This window comes from Coenobita brevimanus, chromosome 108 (assembly GCF_032717465.1).
Source record: "Coenobita brevimanus isolate Jiangsu-jjx chromosome 108, ASM3271746v2, whole genome shotgun sequence".
Taxonomy (NCBI): Eukaryota; Metazoa; Arthropoda; class Malacostraca; order Decapoda; family Coenobitidae; genus Coenobita; species Coenobita brevimanus.
The window spans coordinates 12,085,911-12,106,467 of NC_137061.1; the positions used below are offsets into that span (position 1 = coordinate 12,085,911).

At 42.1% G+C, this 20,557-nt stretch overlaps 1 protein-coding gene and 1 non-coding gene across 3 annotated transcripts in view; both read right to left on the reverse strand.

The window, feature by feature from the left end:
- LOC145416987 (aldo-keto reductase 1B-like) overlaps positions 1-20,557 on the reverse strand; it is an 84,627-nt gene that overhangs the window by 11,724 nt on the left and 52,346 nt on the right. For both annotated transcript variants that reach the window (XM_080285830.1, XM_080285829.1), the window contains exon 5: positions 1,683-1,783. In XM_080285830.1, coding sequence (XP_080141956.1) covers positions 1,683-1,783 — 101 coding nt within the window. The remainder of the gene's footprint in view (positions 1-1,682; positions 1,784-20,557) is intronic.
- LOC145417055 (5S ribosomal RNA) lies at positions 11,267-11,385 on the reverse strand. The gene has a single exon (XR_013900399.1). It is a non-coding gene; the product is annotated as a 5S ribosomal RNA (ribosomal RNA).

Genomic DNA, 20,557 nt, shown 5'->3' on the forward strand with positions numbered 1-20,557 from the left:
TAATTTCTGAACCTGATGACCTTTTTATATGAAGGGGATTTCGGGACACCAAAACTAAGAGTGATCAGAGCATGATCAGAGATGAGGGGGTCAAATGAGTCAACCTCCACATCTGATACGCGCCTGCAACCAACAGGGGACAAGATCAAGTCAAGGACATGTCCTGAGACATGAGTTGGATTACTCACATGATTGAAAAAATTGTTCTGGGTGATCAGCTCAAGGAAATTTGAAGAAAATGGTTTTGACTCTGGACTGTCAACCCAATAATTGAAATCACCACAAACAAGAAGTCCTCCAGGTTTAGGAGAAAACCCTTCAAGAAACTGCCCAAACTCCTCCATAAAACCTCGATCTCTGCCCGGATGACCTGGTCGATAGACAATTGCAATTCTGATGGTATTCTGATGGAAATTTATTAATACTTCCACAAATTCAAATGATGATGGGGTCAGGTCTGAGTCAATGACAGAAACGTTTGCAAGTGCTGCCGAATAGATGAATGCTACGCCTCCTCCAGGATAGTCAGCAGCAGGCCTGGGAATACTAATAATAGAATGTGTCTTAGGCAAAGCATTACGAATAATATCGATATCAGACTCATACAACCAGGTTTCAGTCAAGCACAATATGTCAAGCTCGTGCTGATTTAGGGTTTCATTAATATAGTCTATCTTATTACGGATGGAACAAATATTTAAAAGACCCATCCTTAACTGGTTCAAGAGGGATGTAGTCAGTTTTTTGAATGGTCAAAATTGGTGTTCTCAATCAATCTATTCCTATGAGAAATCATAATTGGACATTCTCTACTTGAAGCAAAATGGGCAACCACCTGTGACTTTGAATTAGCATCTTGTTGTCTTAAAGAGGAGCAGTTGATGCATTTGGGAGAATTTCTGTTACTACAGTCCTTAGATTTATGGGCTCCAGCACAAAAGACACATTTAGGTTCATCACTTTTCCTAGAACATCTCTAAAATGTATGACCAAAGCCTTGACAGTGATGACACTGTGTAACCCAGAATCTATCTAAAGCGCGGCATCTTGTAAGATCCACATAGATGTAATTGCCCTGTTCTACAATGGAGGATCTCACCTCTGGCGACATCTTCAAGACAGCAGTTTTGGTGTCATTCCTTGTCCTTGTGAAGAGAAGGTTGAGGGTACAACCTCGATCAACAAGCATCTTAATTTTATTGTTTTTTCTCAGAATATTTGGGATGATATCAGAGTCATCCAAGGAAGAGGAAAGGTCTGTCACGGTCATTTTAGACAACATTTTCTTTGGCTCTGATATGCAAAAAGTGCCCTCAGAGCCAAAATGATCAGTCAGCACCCCAGTTGCTTCTCTCTTGGCCTCAGCAAGTGGTGTGATGTGTCCCAAATAAATGCATTTCTGTATACAAAATGATAGAGAAACACTCCTACCAACTTAAAATCATAAAACTGTGTTATATCTTCTCAACTGGATTGTCTATTACCCAGGAAATAAATAAATTTTGAAAGAAACACTGAAATCATTCACCAAGTTCCCGCCACAGTTTTGAGATGCGCTCAAATAGCTGAGCCAAGATCATGGCCAAGAATCCTGAATGGGTTAAGGTTTCTGGCTATTGACAGATACACAGATAGATGGACAGGTTTTCTCCTGGTTCATAAGACAAGGCTAATGAACTCACCTGTCAGGGGAGCCAAGGGGACTGTATGCAGTGATGTAGATGTTCTTACTTCGGCTCCAATCAATCAACTTCTTCTGGTTCAGGTAAGGATGACACTCAACCTGATTAACATAAAACACATTGATCTTGTATGGGTTTCAATTTTTAATGATTATACATACATAAAAATGAGGTAATGCTTTCCCTTAAAGGAGTCCTTGTACAGTCAAGCCTCGGTATGCAATGGAGTTATGCCAAGTGAAAACTAATTACAGTACAACGATTTATTGTATACTAATGTTGATATAACAAGTATTTAATGTGGACAGGGAGGAGATCAAGGTTCATGTAACCCAAAATTTCAGATAATCTTACACTTTTAGGCTTGCCCTCAGCACCCTCTAAAGCATCACACTTTCCACTAAGGGTAGCATTCTTGCCAGACATGATTTCCAAGTCACAAGTTTCAGTGCTTCACACACAAAAGTTATCACTTCACTTATTTGCTGATGGCAATCGTGTTTCAATGGCCTTGTAAGCATGAAATGGAATGAAACGGAGACGATCACAGCAAATGTAATGACTGGGTGGCCATCTTGACTCAAACTCCTGAATGTCAGCTTGCATACGAAGCACCGGATTGTCATACACAGCCACCACAATTATCATACAAGTAAATTTCATCATCATTACTGCAAAACTGAGTATAACTTTTAGTTTACCATTCCATCAATTTACTGCATACCAAACTGATGTATACTGAGGCCTGACTGTTTTGGCCTAGCTATGGTACAGCTGATATCTCCTATGGACTGGAAGCTAAACCAAGTGCCAAAACTAGCTTACTACTGTTAAGAATGGCCATGGTACATCATCATCATCATCATCATCATCATCCAGACCTCCATTCCCATCCTAGGGGAGGGTGAGAAGTAACATTGTCCAGACAGCCCAAGTTTGCCGAATCCAATATGCCATGCGTCCATTCACTCATCATTCAAGCCCCTGGAATCCTGGCTCCATCTGATAAGTCAAAAACATTCACCACGTTCTGTAGCTTCACACAAACATCTTCGATAGAGTCAATCTGGATGCTGTCATATTAAAAAGGGGTGCCAAATCCCTGATCATGCTCTTCTTCTCACAACATTCATCCAGCCAGCTCAATCTCTTGTCTGTCCCCCAGCCTCACTGACTTCCATACCTCTCTTCCTCACACACTCATCCACCATAAATCTCCACCTTCTCCTTGGCCTACCCTGCCTCCTCCCTCCTTCAAATTCACTCAGATATATCTTTCTCATCACTCTATTGTTATCCATTCTCTCCACATGACCATACCATCTCAGTACACTCTCTTCGATTCTGGTGTCCACAGACTTCCTCACTCCAGATCTTTCACAAATCACATTATTTCGTATCCTATCCACTCTCTGTTCTCCACATACATTCCTCAGCTGTCCCATCTCCACTGCTCTCACTCTTGACTTTTTATTTTCATGCCACACCATAGTCGCACATCCATATGCTAAAGTTGGCACTAACATTCCTTCATGTAAGCCTCATGAAGCTGCAACAATCATGCCCCTGTTTCTTATCAAGGCCTTCATAGCACTTGCTACTTTCCTTCCTTGTGTCACTCTACTTTCCACTTCTTTTGCACATTTTCCTCTCTTTTCCGTCAATGTACCTGGGTATCTGAACTCTCTTACCAATTCCAGTGTCTCTTCATTCACTGGAACATCACATTGAGAGTCACCTTCTCTCTCAATAACCACACTTTACTCTTTTCTACATTTACTCTCAAGGCACGACACTCACAGACATCAGCTAAACTCTGCACTAGTCTACTAAGTTCTTGTCCAGTATTTGCAGGTAGCACCGCATCATCAGCATACAACAAATTTGAGATAGTCCATCCATCATCATTCATTACCAATGCCATCCCTCTCTCCATTACTCATGTTTTTACTTCTCTCATCACCCCACCCATATATATATATATATATATATACTGAACAACCATGGGGATATCACACAACCTTGTCACACACCCACAATGATTGTGAACCATTCACTTAGATGCCAATTTACCTTTACACATGCTTCACTACCATCGTAAAAACTCTTGACGGTACCTAGCAGCTTACCATTTACACCATACATGCGCAAAACATTCCACAATCCTTCTCTGTCTACTTTGTTGTATGCCTTTTCCAGATCCATGAATGCCATAATCACCCTATAGTCCTTCTCACATGCCTTCTCCACTATCTGTCTTACTGAAAATATTTGATCCACACATCCTCTGCCACTCCTTAACCCCTTAAGTCCTAATCACATCAACTGATGCGATTTGAGTTTTATGCCAAAATGCCTAATCGCATCAACTGAAAGCGGCCTGTAATAAACTGCGGTGAGCTTGCTCCACCCCGATTATGACGTAATGGCTTCAGGCCAATGAGAACTCACCCCTGATGTGCCGTGAGGGGGGATTGGAACAACCCGGACGGAGGGGGGGGCATCCCCCTCTCGGCCGCCTCCATGCCACCCTCTACTCCACTCCCTCACGCCCTCCTTGTCTCCCATCACTCTTCCACCCCTCCACGCAACTGCATCTCTACTCTCACAACAACCTGCATCCCTTCCCACCCTCTCTTGCCCCTCCTCCCTCCCTGCTAACCTCATCCCCCCCCCCAAACCCCACCCCACTTCTCCTTCCTTGTCCCTCACTACCCTTCCAGCCCCCAACAGGCCACCGAGTGTCAGGCCTGATGTACGTACCTGTTCATATTATTTCTACTTCTTCCCAAATTTTTACACCTCACTCTGTTCATTTCTCACTTCATACCTACCAGTTTCTGTACGTATGTCGTTGGAGAATGCTGTATGTTGTAGTACGTATGACTAATCTTATTTATTTTATTATTTATTTTTTTTCATTCTCCCTTCCTGCCCAGATTAGCACCTCTGAGTAGTGTCCATCTGTGTTAGTTTTCGAAAGACTATGAGGCCTTGTAGGGCTACTCCCCGCACCTGTTTCATCTCCCCACACATACAAACACACCTGTTTTCATGGCTGGTGTGATAAATTCCAATGAAATGGAGAGTTTCCACAAGAGAATTTGGTTTTTGCCGAAATTATAATGATAAGTGTGATGAAGTGTAATGATAATGTGATAATTGTAATAGTGTGATAAATGTGTAACGAGAAGTTGGATCAGTAAAAAGAGAAATCGGAAACAAATTTTTGCTGTTTTTTTTTCTTATGCATGCATTTATAACATTACTCAACTTTATTTTGATGTCACTTATGGTTTTAAACATTTATATGCATCTGTGTTAGTTTTGGAATGGCTATGAGACCTTGTAGGGCTACTCCCCACACCTGTTTTATCTTCCCATACCTACATACACACCTGCTTTTATGGCTGGAATGACAAATCCCATTGAATTGGAGGGTTTATACAAGAGAATTTGGTTGTTGCCAAAATTTTTCTCCCCAATTACCACCAAGGCCTTGAAGGCCTACTCCCCACACCTACATACACACCTCTTTTCATAGTAGATGTTGCAGAACACACTGAGATGCTTTCTTTTCATGCGAAAAACTGGTTATTTCCAACCCCTGTACCTATAGGTCTAATTTCCACAGTCTACTTTATCTCCCCACAGTCTAGTAATCTCCCCACACCAACATACACCTGTTTTCATGGTTGGTGTGACAAAACACTTTGAAATGACCTGTTTCAATAAGAAAAATAGGTACAGTACTTATCAAAATTTTCACATTTTCGATTGTTTTCGAGGGGTAACTATGATAAATTTTTTTTTAACTTTGACGTACGATTGTGCAGTAACCATCAGGCCTATGGGGGTATGGATTGTCAGGTGTTTACATTTTTCCTCTTTAACCAGAACACAGTCAATTTACCCTTGGTGAAAGTCACCAAAACACCCCCAAATTGCAGTTGTGGAAGGTACCCTGCCTGATACAACTGCGGTCTTAAAGGGTTAAGCCACCCTGTTCATTGCTCAATAGGACTTCTGAAATCTCTGTTACTTTCTCTGTAGTAATTCTCCCATATATCTTCCTTACTACACTCAATAAAACTATGCCATGATAATTCTTGCACTAATTTCATTTACCTTTATTTTTGTACAGGGGTACAATCATAGCCTTTTTCCACTCTGCTGGCATAGTTTTACTCATCCATGGCTTCTTGCATATCTCTAACAAGTACTTCATTCCACTCTCTCTACTACACTTAATAATATTTGCAAGCACCTCATCAACCCCAGCTGCTTCCCCATTTTTCACCTGCTTCAAAGTGTTCTTCACCTGTGCCAATGTCACGTTTCCTGGCACTGCATTCCTTCTCTGCACACCCCAAAACCAATCATGTTTACAGTGGCTCTACTCTCTCTATTCCTATTCATCAGGCTTTCAAAATATTCTTTCCATCTGGTCCTTACTTCATCCCCATGGGTTAATAATCTACCACTCACATCCTTCACACCATCACATATCTTTCCACTGTCACTTCTACATTTCCACAGCTCTTTCCAGAATAACTTCCTATTTTCAGAGTAATTTGTATTTATTTTCCTTCCTAGATCATCATTTACCTCCTTCTTTTTCCTCTACACTAATCTCTTTACATGCTTCTTGCTCTCAATATTTTCAGTTCTTATTTCAATTGAACCCCTGTCCTGTAACCACTCAGGCCACTTTTTCCCCTTTTCCTCCACTGCTCTCTTAACCTCTTCATCTCACCATGCCATACCTTCCTTCTTTATTGTTACTCTTGCCACTCCACACACTGCTCTAGCATTCCTAACTAAGCAATCCCTATATGCATTCCACAGGCTGTCCAGATCCATGTCATTCCAATACACTAATTCTATCTCCTCCTCTACTTTGGTTCTGTAATCATCTGCCATTTCTTTGATCCTCAGCTTCTCAACTTTCTGCTTTTCTACCAGACTGCTCCTCTCTCTCCTGGTCCACCTCATTCCTCTCAGCTTGATCATGCATACCACAATCATATGATCTCACAGACCTCCACATCGCCCTCTCACAGCCCTCGTATCAGCAACCATTCCCATCATCGACCTCCCTATGAGCACGTACTGAATCAGGCTCCTTTCAACACCATCCCTATTCCCTCTATATACAGGACACATACACACACACACACAGGTTGCTGACGGAGATGGAGCTCTTTGTGGATCATGGGGAAAATGAATACGTGAATGGTGGTCCCGTCTAGTAATAGTGAAAAAAGTGTAGATTTTGGTCCAACAAGAGTATAAAATACAGTGAAAGTGTAAAGTTTTCATAGGTTGCATTATGGTGGAAGGAGGTAGCTCTTTGTTTACACTTGATGGTGGAGAATTTGAGGGCTTTACCGACGAGGATAAGGGCGAAGGAAGTGTTAAACTGAACCTAACAAGAGTTACAGGAGTGGAGAAAATGGCAGAGAGTAGTGTCCAGGAATTAAAGAAGGCATGGTTAATAATTAAAGAGTTACAGGATTATGGATAAAGACATTAAGATACTTAAGGACAAGTTGGATAACATCTGTTCACGCAGTGCTGATCAAGAAAGGGAAGTTACGGAATTAAAATTGAGTAATGAATCTGCCTCTAATGAAATAAAACAGCTCAAGAAGGAAAATAAGAGGTTGGAAGAAGAAAGGGACAGGATGAAAAGTAAACTAGATGAGCATGAATCAAAGTCAAGGATGCATGATGAACATATTAAAGAAATCAAGGAGCTGCACAAGGGGTGGAAGAAAATCCAGGGGGAAGGAAATATACATCTGAAGGAGATTATAGAACAACAAAGCAGGGAAAAGATGGAAAAGGAAGTGGTTAGGGTATTAAGAAGTAGAGAATCTTTAGTCAGGGATGTGGCAGACAAGAAAAAATGCGAGATAATTTCAGGACTAAACGAAAAACGGATGACAGTACGGTCAGAAAGGGAAAGAGAAGAACTGAATAAGGCAAAAAGAGATAGTATCAGTAGTTATGGAGGGTAACAGTGAAGCTCAAGAAGAGACTGAAGAAGTGTTTAGGCTAGGAAAGTACGAGGAGGGAGGGGCGAGGCCACTTAAAGTAAAGTTTAAGTCTCAGGCAATAGTAAATGAAATTATAAATAGAACATGGAAATTATCAGAAAAGGAAGAGCTGAAGAATGTTTGAATAAAGAGAGACGCAAATGAGGAAGAAAGAGCTAGAATAAAGGAGCTATTAAAGGAAGCGAAGGCAACAAACGAACAGAAAACGGAGGAAGAGAAGACAGTGTTTTATTGGAGAGTTATGGATCAGAAATTGAGGAAGTGGTACCGACGGAGACAGGGAGAGAAGAGGAAATAAAGAACAGTGAAAAAAGTTGGAAAGTGGCATATACTGTTGACGGTTTAATATCGGCAAGGTTAGAAATCAACAATTACTTGAGGATTCACGAACCAGATATCATGTGCTTTATAGAGACCAAGTTAAGAGAGGATATTGACATCCACATGGGAGATGGCAAATGCAAATTGTGGAGAAGAGACAGAAAAGAAAAAAACGGAAGGAGGAGTGATGACAGCAGTGAAGAACAACACCAGTGTGGAAAATGTGGAACTGGGAAAGGGTAAGGCTGAAGCGATATACATGAAACTAGAAACCGCAGAGAATGGCAAGAGAGACATTGCAGTGGTATATGTTCCCCCTAGGACAAGGGCATGGAAGGACGATGAATATCAGGAGATGTTGTCAGATAACGGTTATCTATCTCACGAAAGTGATTGAGAAAAGCAATAACATAATTATGATGGGGGATTTCAACTGTAAAGAGGTGAACTGGGAGGAATGGGAATCAGGAAGCAATGAAGATTCATGGGGCATTATATTGTTATATATTGCAATGAGTAATGTAATGACCCAGTGGGTCAAAGAGGAGACTAGATTCAGAGGAGACGACACGCCAGCAAGATTAGATTTACTACTAACTAAAGAACCTGATGTAGTTGAAAATTAAAAATATCAGTGTCCTACAGGAAAAAGTGATCATGTGGTCATGAGTTCCAGATGATAAAAGGGAACGTGGTGCCAAGAGATGAGTTTTATAGACAGGGAAGATACAACTACGGGAAAGCAAACTTTACAGGATTGAGGAAATTTTTCAAAATTGTGAATTGGAGAAAATTCAGAGAAACAAGAGAAACGCAGAGGAAGTGGGATATCTTTCTAGATATCTATAATTTGGGAGTGAAGAAACATGTTCCAAGAGTAAGTGGGAAAGAAAACAGGGAAAAGGATTGGTTTAACAGAAGGTGCATGATAGCAAAAAAAGAAAGGGACATGACATGGAACAAATGGAGAAAGAGAGGCAATAAAAACCAAAGGAAGAATATAAAAGAACTAGAAATGAATATACAAGAATACACAGAGAGGAAGAGAGAAACTTTGAAAGGGGTATAATTGACAAACATAGGGAAGAACCCGAATTGTTTTATAGATTTGTTAATGGCAAATTGAAACAAGAGGAAGGAATCACCCAACTGAGAGTAGAAGGAGAGGTCTATAAAGAAGTGGCAATGCAAGCTAAAATAATGAACAAATGTTTCCATTCGGTTTTCACTAAACAAAGGGACTTTGTGGAGGGGGAGGGTGTGACTAGAAATGTAGTGATAAAAGACATTAAAGTGGAAGTACAGGAAGTGCATAAATTACTGGAAACTCAAGATATATGGAAAGCCCCAGGACCGGATGGAATCTCTACCTGGGTACTGAAAGAGTGCAGAGAACAACTGGCAGATAAGATTCACAATTTAATTGTGTGTTCTCTGGAAGAAGTGAAAATGCCTCGGGAATGGAAGAGGGCCAATGTGGTACCAATTTATAAGGGAGGAAACAAGGAAGAACCCTTGAATTATAGAGCAGTGTCCCTGACCAGCGTAGTTGCAAAATTATGCAAGAGAATCCTGAAAGACAGATAGATAAAATATCTGGAGGAGACGAACATATTGGCTGAGAGCCAGTATGGATTCAGAAGTGGAAGGTCATGTGTTTCCAACTTGTTGAGCTTTTACTCAAGACTGATTGACGTGTTACAGGAGAGAGACAGCTGGGTAGACTGTGTGTATCTAGATCTGGAGAAAGCCTTTGACAAGGTACCCCACAAACGACTAATGTGGAAATTGGAACTCATAGGAGGACTGAAGGGAAACGTCCTGGAGTGGATGTGTGACTTCTTGAGAGACAGACAAATGAGGACAATAATAAAGGACAAGATGTCCGGATGGAGGGAAGTAACAAGTGGAGTCCCACAGGGCTTGGTGTTAGCGCCAGTAATGTTCCTGATTTATGTAAATGATATGGTAAATGGAATGAACAGTTACACAAGTCTGTTTGTTGATGATGCAAAGACCATGAGGAAAGCAGAAGTCGAGGAAGACTGTAAAATGCTGCAGGAAGACCTGAATAGGATCCAAGGTTGGAGCCAGATGTGGGAAAAGAAATTTAATGCAAAAAAAATGTAAGATATTGGAAATGGGTAAGAGCATCAAGAGGATCATCACTGAATTATATGATGGGTAATGAACCAATCAAAAAAGTGAGAGAAGAGAAAGATTTGGAAGTGATAGTCCAGGATAGTTTGTCACCGGAAAAACACATTAACAAGATAATTACAGATACGTACAATCTCTTGACTAACATACAAATGGCATTCCATTACATGGATGAGGAAATGATGAAAAAATTGATAGTGGCCATGATCCGCCCCAGGTTGGAATATGCGGCAATAGTGTTGTCCCCACAAAAGAAGAAAGACATAAATAAGATCGAGAGAATACAAAGGACAGCAACCAAGATGGTCCCCAGCCTGGCAGATCTGTCCTACGGAGAGAGGTTGGAAATGCTGGACCTTCCTAAACTACAAGAAAGGAGAGAAAGGGGAGACATGATTGCAGTGTTCAGGGCCATGATGGGAATAAATAGAATTGATAAAAATTATCTGTTTGTATGGGATGAGAGAGTAACAAGAGGACATGGAATGAAACTGAAAAAGCAAAGTTGTTTGAAGGATATCAAGAAATATACCTTTCCATATAGATGCACAGACCTGTGGAACAGCCTGGACAAAGAGATCGTCCAGTCTGAAAACTTAAAAGAGTTCAAAGCAAAATTTGACTTAACGAGGGGGTATGGGGGTTTTTCAAGAATACTCCCCCAATATCCCAGCTTGTCGTAAAAGGCGACTAAAAGGGTTAGTGGAGGGTTAGTGCCCCTCCCCGGAAAACAACTAACTAAAAAAACAAACAAGAAGCCTCGGACAAGGACTGACCAAACGACGACCACCCAGGACCGGACAAAGGAATTGGTAATGGCTACGTGGAATGTAAGAGAAGCGAAGGATGAGGTGAAAGAGAGATTGTCCAGGTGCTTGAGGGTGCGAAAGTGGATGTATGAGGAATGCCAGCAAAAAAAAAAAAAAAAAAAAAGCCAGACGCCATGTATCCCAAACGGGGTGGCCAAGAGCTTAGAGTTAATTGTTTTACAGGGAGGGGCACTAATCCTCCACCAACCCTACTTGACACGCAGGGATAACGAGCCAACAGCATCTGGTGTTCCCAGGCGGTCACCCATCCAAGTACTAACCAGACCCAACGTTGCTTAACTTCGCTGATCGCACGGGAAGCGGTGTACTCAACGTGGTATGGCCGTACAAAATGGAGAGGAGAAAGTGTGAGAGAATGGGAGTATGGATGGGGTATATGTGCAGGAGTAGGTGAGAATGAGAGGGCAAAAGAAGGAGTATGTATAGTTGTGAGTAAAAGATGGAAGAGGAGCATAAGACAGTATGGATCAGTTAGGTCAAGGATTGTGTGGGTAAAGTTGAAAGTTGGAATACAAATGTGGGCGATTGTGTGTGGCCATGCGCCAACGCAAGATCGTGCTATCAGAGTGAGACGAGTTCTGGACAAATGTGGAAGTGTGCATGGAAAAGTTTAGAGGGAATGAGAGAGTGTTTTTGATTGGTGATATGAATGGTAAAGTAGGGAATGTGAAGGTGGATGGAATAGTTGGTGAGTGGGGTGTGCCTGCTGCGATAGATGAGAATGGCAGTGCGTTAGTGGACATTTGTGTAGGGAGGGAGTTGGTGATAGCCAATACCCTCTTCGGGCATAAAATGATCCACAGGTATACATGGCGAGTGATGAGAAGGGTGGGTGGTGAACTGAATGAAAGGAAGACTATCTATCTATCTATTGCCAGACGCCTCAATCCCGTTTGGGGTGGCCACAAACAAATCGCCTCCAAGTCGCCCTGTCCCCCGCCATTTCACTCCCCTGCTCCCAACTCACACCCCCCTCTCTCATATACCTCTCCACCCCATCTCTCCATCTCATCCTCGGCCTCCCCCTCCCTCTTTCCCCCTCCACCTCACTCACATACACTCTCTTCGTCAGTCTCTCACCCTCCATCCTCTCCACATGGCCAAACCACCTCAGTGTGTTCCTCATAACGCTTCCTATCACATCCACATCAACACCACAATGCTCCTTTATATCCTCATTCGTCAGCCTGTCTCTCCATGTGACTCCACAGGCTCCTCTTAAATAACTCATTTCCACTGCTCTCACTCTTGACTTGTGTCCTTCCAACAACGTCCAAGCTTCACTTCCGTACGTTAGAGTTGGTATCACAATACTGTCATGTAGTAACTTTTTCACTTCCATGCTCACTTCCCTGTTTCTTATCACTGCTTTCAAAGAACCAGCAACCTTTCTTCCCTGCTGTACCCTTTCAAGCACTTCACCCTCCAAACCTCCATCCTTACTCATCACACTACCCAAGTACTTAAACGTACTCACATTTTCCAATTCCTCACCATCCAACCTCGCTGTACATTCACTGACTTCACCTCTCTCAAAGACCATCACTTTACTCTTCCTTACATTCACCTTTAGATTCCGTTTCTTACACACTCTCTCAAACTCATCCACCAAGCCTTGCAGCTCCCCTTCGTCTTCACTCAACAACACGGTATCATCAGCAAACAACAGTACAGGGAGTTTCCAAACACTATCCTCTCTCACCAGGGCCACTCCAACATCCACTACCCTACCTTGTCCCTCTTTTATTACCCCATCCATGTACAGATTGAACAACCATGGAGACATGACACATCCCTGTTTCAACCCAACTTTCAAAGAGAAAAATTCACTTAGTTCACCATCCACACGCACTGCAGCCTTCGCACCATCGTACATACTCTTCACAGCATTCAACAACTTCCCATCTATTCCATATATTCTTAACACTTTCCACAATCCTAGTCTATCCACCCTGTCATATGCTTTCTCCAAATCCATGAAAGCCGCATACAACTTCTTTCCCTTCTCTAGAAACTTTTCCACTAAAGATCTGAGAATGAATATCTGATCTACACAACCTCTTCCCTTCCTAAAGCCTCCCTGTTCTTCTCCAACTAATTTCTCTGTTCTTTCTCTAACTCTGTCAATAAGTATCCTACCATATACTTTTCCTATTATACTAAGAAGACAAATGCCCCTATGATTACCACACACTTCTTTTTCCCCTTTTCCTTTGTACAAGGGAATAATTATACCTGACTTCCAATCCTCCGGGACTCTACCTTCCTCCCAGGCCAATCTGCACATCTTCCACATCCATTCTACTACTATCTCTCCCCCATGCTTCAGCATTTCACCACACACTCCATCAATTCCTGGGGCTTTCCCTGATTTAACTTTCTTCATTGCTTCCACAACTTCTATCCTACTGATTTCTTCCTGTCTTCTCACCTCCCTCCTTCTTCCAGCCATTCCCCAGCCACTTATACTCGCATTACTTCCATCCTCCACGTTCAACAATTCCTTAAAGTGTTCTCTCCATCTGCTCACTTTTTCTCCCTTCTCCACTAGTAATCTACCATTTTTATCTTTCACTCCCCTGCTAACTTCACTTCCACCCTGTCTTACTCTTTTCACCTCTTTCCAGAACATTTTCTTACAGTCCCTCCACTTTACACTCAAATTCCTTCCAAATTCCTCATCCACTCTCTTCTTACACTCTCTTACTAATCTTTTCACCTCTCTCTTTCTTTCTACATATAACTCTCTCTTCCGCCTCTCAACTTCTTCCACGCCCCTATTTTTCATCCATTCATTGTATGCTTTCTTCTTTTCTGCCACAGCCCGTTTCACCTCTTCAGTCTACCACGCTGTTCCTTGCACCCCCTCCGTCTTCTCTTCCTTCCACACACCACATCACATGCTGCACATATTTCTTCTGTAAATATTCTACACACACCCTCCACGTCCCCCATCTGCTCCAACTCATATTTGCCTAATCGTTCCTCCACTTCTCTCTTATACTCTGCCTTTTTCTCATCCTCTTGTAACCTTTCCACTCTCCTTGCAACTACTCCTTCCTCTCGTCCTTCCCTTCTTCTATTCCTCCATCTTACTTGAACTTTAACTCTGGCCACCACCAAGTAGTGGTCAGAAAGTCCACTCCCCCAACCTCTATAAACTCTTGCATCCAATATACATCTTCGCATCCTTTCATCCACACACACATAATCAATCATTGCCTTCCTTTCACTCAATTCACCACCCACCCTTCTCATCACTCGCCATGTATACCTGTGGATCATTTTATGCCTGAAGAGGGTATTGGCTATCACCAACCCCCTCCCAGCACAAATGTCCACTAACGCACTCCCATTCTCATCTATCTCAGCAGGCACACCCCACTCACCAACTATTCCATCCACCTTCACATTCCCAACTTTACCATTCATATCACCAATCAAAAACACTCTATCATTCCTTCCAAACTTTTCCATGCACACTTCTACATTTGTCCAGAACTCTTCTCTCACTCTTCTAGCACGATCTTGCGTTGGCGCATACACACACACAATTACCCACATTTGTATTCCAACTTTCAACTTTACCCACACAATCCTTGATCCAACTGATCCATACTGTCTTATGCTCCTCTTCCATCTTTTACTCACAACTATACATACTCCTTCCTTTGCCCTCTCATTCTCACCTACTCCTGCACATATACCCCATCCATACTCCCATTCTCTCACACTTTCTGACTGATTATGTGTGTGTGATTGAAAGGATGCGAAGATGTGTAATGGATGCAAGAGCTTAAAGAGGTTAGGGGAGTGGACTTTCTGACCACTACTTGGTGGTGGCCAGAATTAGGATACAAGTAAGATAAAAGGAATAGAAGAAGGGAAAGACGAGAGGAAGGAGTAGTTGCAAGGAGAGTGGAAAGGTTACAAGAGGATGAGAAAAAGGCAGAGTATAAGAGAGAAGTGGAGGAACGATTGGGCAAATATGAATTGGAGCAGAGGGGGACGTGGAAGTGGAAGGTGTGTGCAGGATATTCACAGAAGAAATATGTGCAGCATGTGATGTGGTGTGTGGGAGGAAGATAATACGGAGGGGAGTGCAAGGAACAGCGTGGTGGACTGAAGAGGTGAGACAGGCTGTGGCACAAAAGAAGAAAGCATACAATGAATGGATGAGAAATAGGGGCGTGGAAGAAGTTGAGAGGCGGAAGAGAGAGTTATATGTAGAAAGAAAGAGAGAGGTGAAAAGATTAGTAAGAGAGAGTAAGAAGAGAGTGGATGAGGAATTTGGAAGGAATTTGAGTGTAAAGTGGAAGGACTGTAAGAAAATGTTCTGGAAAGAGGTGAAGAGAGTAAGACAGGGTGGAAGTGAGGTTAGCAGGGGAGTGAAAGATAAAAATGGTAGAATACTAGTGGAAAAGGGAGAAAAAGTGAGCAGATGGAGAGAACACTTTAAGAAATTGTTGAACATACAGGATGGAAGTAATGCGAGGATAAGTGGCTGGGGAATGGCTGGGAGAAGGAGAGAGGTGAGAAGACAGGAAGAAATCAGTAGGATAGAAGTTGTGGAACCAATGAAGAAAGTTAAATTGGGGAAAGCCCCAGGAATTGATGGAGTATGTGGTGAAATGCTGAAGCATGGGGGAGAGATAGTAGTAGAATGGATGTGGAAGATGTGCAGATTGGCCTGAGAGGAAGGTAGAGTCCCGGAGGATTGGAAGTCAGGTATAATAATTCCCTTGTACAAAGGAAAAGGGGAAAAAGAAGTGTGTGGTAATCATAGGGGCATTTGTCTTCTTAGTATAATTGGAAAAGTGTATGGTTGGATACTTATTAACAGAGTTAGAAAAAGAACAGAGGAATTAGTTGGAGAGGAACAGGGAGGCTTTAGGAAGGGAAGAGGTTGTGTAGATCAAATATTCTTTCTTAGATCTTTAGAGGGAAAGTTTCTAGAGAAGGGAAAGAAGTTGTATGCAGCTTTCATGGATTTGGAGAAAACATATGATAGGGTGGATAGACAAGGATTGTGGAAAGTATTAAGAATATATGGAGTAGATGGAAAGTAGTTGAATGCTGTGAAGAGTATGTATGATGGTGCTAAGCTGCAGTGCGTGTGGATGGTGAGCTAAGCGAATTTTTCTCTTTGAAAGTTGGGTTGAAACAGGGATGTGTCATGTCTCCATGGTTGTTCAATCTGTTCATGGATGGGGTAATAAAAGAGGTACAAGGTAGGGTAGTGGATGTTGGAGTGGCCCTGGTGACAGAGGATAGTGTTTGGAAACTCCCTGTACTGTTGTTTGGAGATGATATTGTGTTGTTGAGTGAAGACGAAGGGGAGCTGCAAGGCTTGGTGGATGAGTTTGGGAGAGTGTGCAAGAAACGGAATCTAAAGGTGAATGTAGGGAAGAGTAAAGTGATGGTCTTTGAGAGAGGTGAAGTCAGTGAATGTATAGCGAGGTTGGATGGTGGGGAATTGGAAAATGTGAATACGTTTAAGTACTTGGGTAGTGTGATGAGTAAGGATGGAGGTTTGGAGGGTGAAGTGCTTGAAAGGGTACAGCAGGGAAGAAAGGTTGCTGGTTCTTTGAAAGCAGTGATAAGAAACAGGGAAGTGAGAATGGAAGTGAAAAAGTGACTACATGACAGTATTGTGATACCAACTCTAACGTATGGAAGTGAAGCTTGGACGTTGTTGGAAGGACACAAGTCAAGAGTGAGAGCAGTGGAAATGAGTTATTTAAGAGGAGCCTGTGGAGTCACATGGAGAGACAGGCTGACGAATGAGGATATAAAGGAGTGTTGTGGTGTGGATGTGGATATGATAGGAAGCGTTATGAGGAACACACTGAGGTGGTTTGGCCATGTGGAGAGGATGGAGGGTGAAAGACTGATGAAGAGAGTGTATGTGAGTGAGGTGGAGGGGGGAAGAGGGAGGGGGAGGCCGAGGATGAGACGGAGGGATGGGGTGGAGGCGGTGGCTGAATCGGTAGAGAGGCGGCCTGCAGTCCTGATGGACCCAGGTTCGAATCCCGGCTGGGGCAGGGAACAGTTTAAGGATTTGAATTTCATAGAAGCAGACTTTCCCGATCTACCAGATAACCCGCCGACATGTCATAAAAGTACCCCCGCTAATACCAATACACCAGTCCTGTATGAGACAGCCCTAGCATGTATACAATATGGACGGTGGGTGTTAGCGCCGAAGTGGTGACATGTGGAGGTGTAGGAGGACTACTGGGCCTTGGGATAGGCTACTGCCCCCGAGATATAGGCCCTGAAGCCTTTGCCCAGAGTCGGACACATAAAAAAAAAAAAAAAAAAAAAAAAATATGAGAGAGGGGGGTGTGAGTTGGGAGCAGGGCAGTGAAATGCCGGGGGACAGGACGACATGGAGGCGATTTGTTTGTGGCCACCCCAAACAGGGTTGAGGCGTCTGGCAATAGATAGACAGACAGAGAAAAAGAGACGGAACTCCCCATGAGCATAGCTCATTTCCTTTATATCACAACTAGGTAAATACACACACATATATAAAATTACTAACAACAAAGGCATACTATATTAATTAATGCATTTTTAAATTTAGCTGGTCATAGGAAGTATTAACGCAACCCGGAAATTATACACACATACATTTAAGGTTATGTTTGGTTATATGGACAGGTTAAACTTGAAGTCCTCTACACAACAACAATGACTATGTAACTGATCTGGTTATAATTACATCACATACAAAAGGTAACAAAACCCTACACAATACTATAGTAAAAGTCCTATTATTCGGCATCTATGGGACCGGGCTGATGCCGAGAAATTGGATTTGCCGAATAATAAAAAATCCTACCCACTCAGTACCTTAAATATCCTGGTGAACACTGTCATCATCACTTATGGTATTACAACTGTTTGGAGAGAGTACTGTATACTGTACAATATTGTAATCAATACAGTACTATTCATGAATCTGAAATATATATATAAATTAGTCAACATATACAAGGGTAATGACACAGTAGGCCTACAAGTCAGATAACACGATGGCCGAAATGATACGGAATATTACCTTTCAGCTCAGTACATCATTTGTATTGGTGAACACTGTCATCACTACCTATATCAGCACAAATGTGTTTGGAGTGAGTACTGTATACAGTTCTTTTTCCAAACACAAAATAAAATAGTCGGAAAATTGCATAAAATGAAGTGGAGGAATATGAATTGGTAAGGTCTGCCTGTTGAAAGTTAAACGTACATTTAGCGCTCATTCTTTTGAGAGTATTGATGCAAACAATAATGTATTCCATTAACCCCTTAATAACCTCCGGCACTGAACAACCCTTTACAATACCAATGTCAGTGACGTCGAGTTATTGTGAGCTATGAAAAACTGTGAACAATTATGGGAAGGAAACGAAGGTCACTGGTATGTTTACACGACTCTATGCCACGATTCCCAGCAGTCAGGTGGTTGCTAAATCTCAGATGTTTTCGCCCATTTGGTAAATGCACCGTAACTTCATCAATTCTCCCGTGACTCATAGTGAATCACAGCATGGGTTTAGGGAGCTGAATAACACATTGCTAGGTGTGCCAGATGATTATCTTCACATCTTTATATAAATTGAAGAAACTTAATCCCTCTCAGAGTACGTAGAGTAAATTTCTTCCATTCTTCTGAAATCCATTTATTTTTCTTAAAGATGTGAAGATAATTGTCTGGCGCACTTAGCAATGTGTTATTTAGCTTCCTAAACCCGTGCTATGATTCGCTATGAGTCACAGAAGTATTGATAAAGTTACGGTGCATTTACTAAATGGGCGAAAACATCTGAGATTAAGCGACCTCATGACTGCTTGGAATCGTAGTGCAGAGTCGTGTAAACATACCAATGACCTTCATTCCCTCCCAATATTTCTTATTCTTTTTTTTTTTCTTGTTTTTTTATAGCTCACACTAACTTGACATCACTGACATCGGTACTGTAAAGAGTTGATCAATGCCAGAGGTTATGAAGGGGTTAATGGGATACGTTACTGTTTGCATCAATACTCTCTCTTTCACAAATAAACACAAACATGAACAAAAGAGTGAGCGCTAAATGTACATTTATCTTTCATCAGAAAGACCTTAGCAATTCATATTCCTCCAGTTTACTTTGTGTATTTTTCCGACTTTAGGTTAGGTTAGGTTTGGTAAAAATATTAGGTACAGTTAAACTCGGTTAGGTTAGGTTTAATTAAACAGAAAAGTCCCTTCCACCATTATGCTGAGGAATCAAAATACAAGAGCTGTCACAGCCGTAGAGCTAAAAACAACGGGGAAACGGATTTAACATGCAACATTTATGGGTAATGCAGTACAGTATCAGTGGTTCATGGGTTACACAATTACTGGTAAATGTAATTTTCAAGAAGGCGTTAAGAATGAGCGAATTTCAAGAATTAGCGTGGGGGCTTGGAACGTAACCCTCGCTAAATTGGGAGGGGGGGTTACTGTACTGTATGATACTGTGCAATATTGTAATCAATACAGTACTATACCAGAATCTGAAAAATACAGAAACTAGTGAACATATAGAGTGTAATGAAACATTAGGCCTACAAGTCACAGATAACACTTCCTGGACTGCCAAGATGATTCCGGACATCTGCCGAACAATCAAAGATTTTCGTAAATGGGACTATTTCTCAAAACTGCTGAAATGTCGCATCTACCAGATAATCAGCTGCCGAATAATAGGACTTTTACGGTAATAACTACTATCTATCTATCTATTGCCAGACGCCTCAATCCCGATTGGGGTGGCCACAAACAAATCGCTTCCATGTCGCCCTGTTACCCGCCATTTCACTGCCCTGCTCCCAACTCACACACCCCTCTCTCATATACCTCTCCACCTCATCCCTCCATCTCATCCTTGGCCTCCCCTTCCCTCTCCCCCCCCTCCACCTCACTCACATACACTCTCTGTGTCAGTCTTACACCCTCCATCCTCTCCACATGGCCAAACCACCTCAGTGTATTCCTCCTAACGCTTCCTATCACATGCACATCCACACCACAATGCTCCTTTTTATCCTCATTCGTCAGTCTGTCTCTCCATGTGACTCCACAGGCTCCACTTAAATAACTCATTTCCACTGCTCTCACTCTTGACTTGTGTTCTTCCAACAAGGTCCAAGCTTCACTTCCATACGTTAGAGTTGGTATCACAATACTGTCATGTAGTCACTTTTTCACTTCCATGCTCACTTCCCCGTTTCTTATCACTGCTTTCAAAGAACCAGCAACCTTCCTTCCCTGCTATACCCTTTCAAGCACTTCACCCTCCAAACCTCCATCCTTACTCTTCACACTACCCAAGTACTCAAACATACTCACATTTTCCAATTCCTCACCATCCAACCTCACTGTACATTCACTGACTTCACCTCTCTCAAAGACCATCACCTTACTCTTCCCTACATTCACCTTTAGATTCCGTTTCTTACACACTCT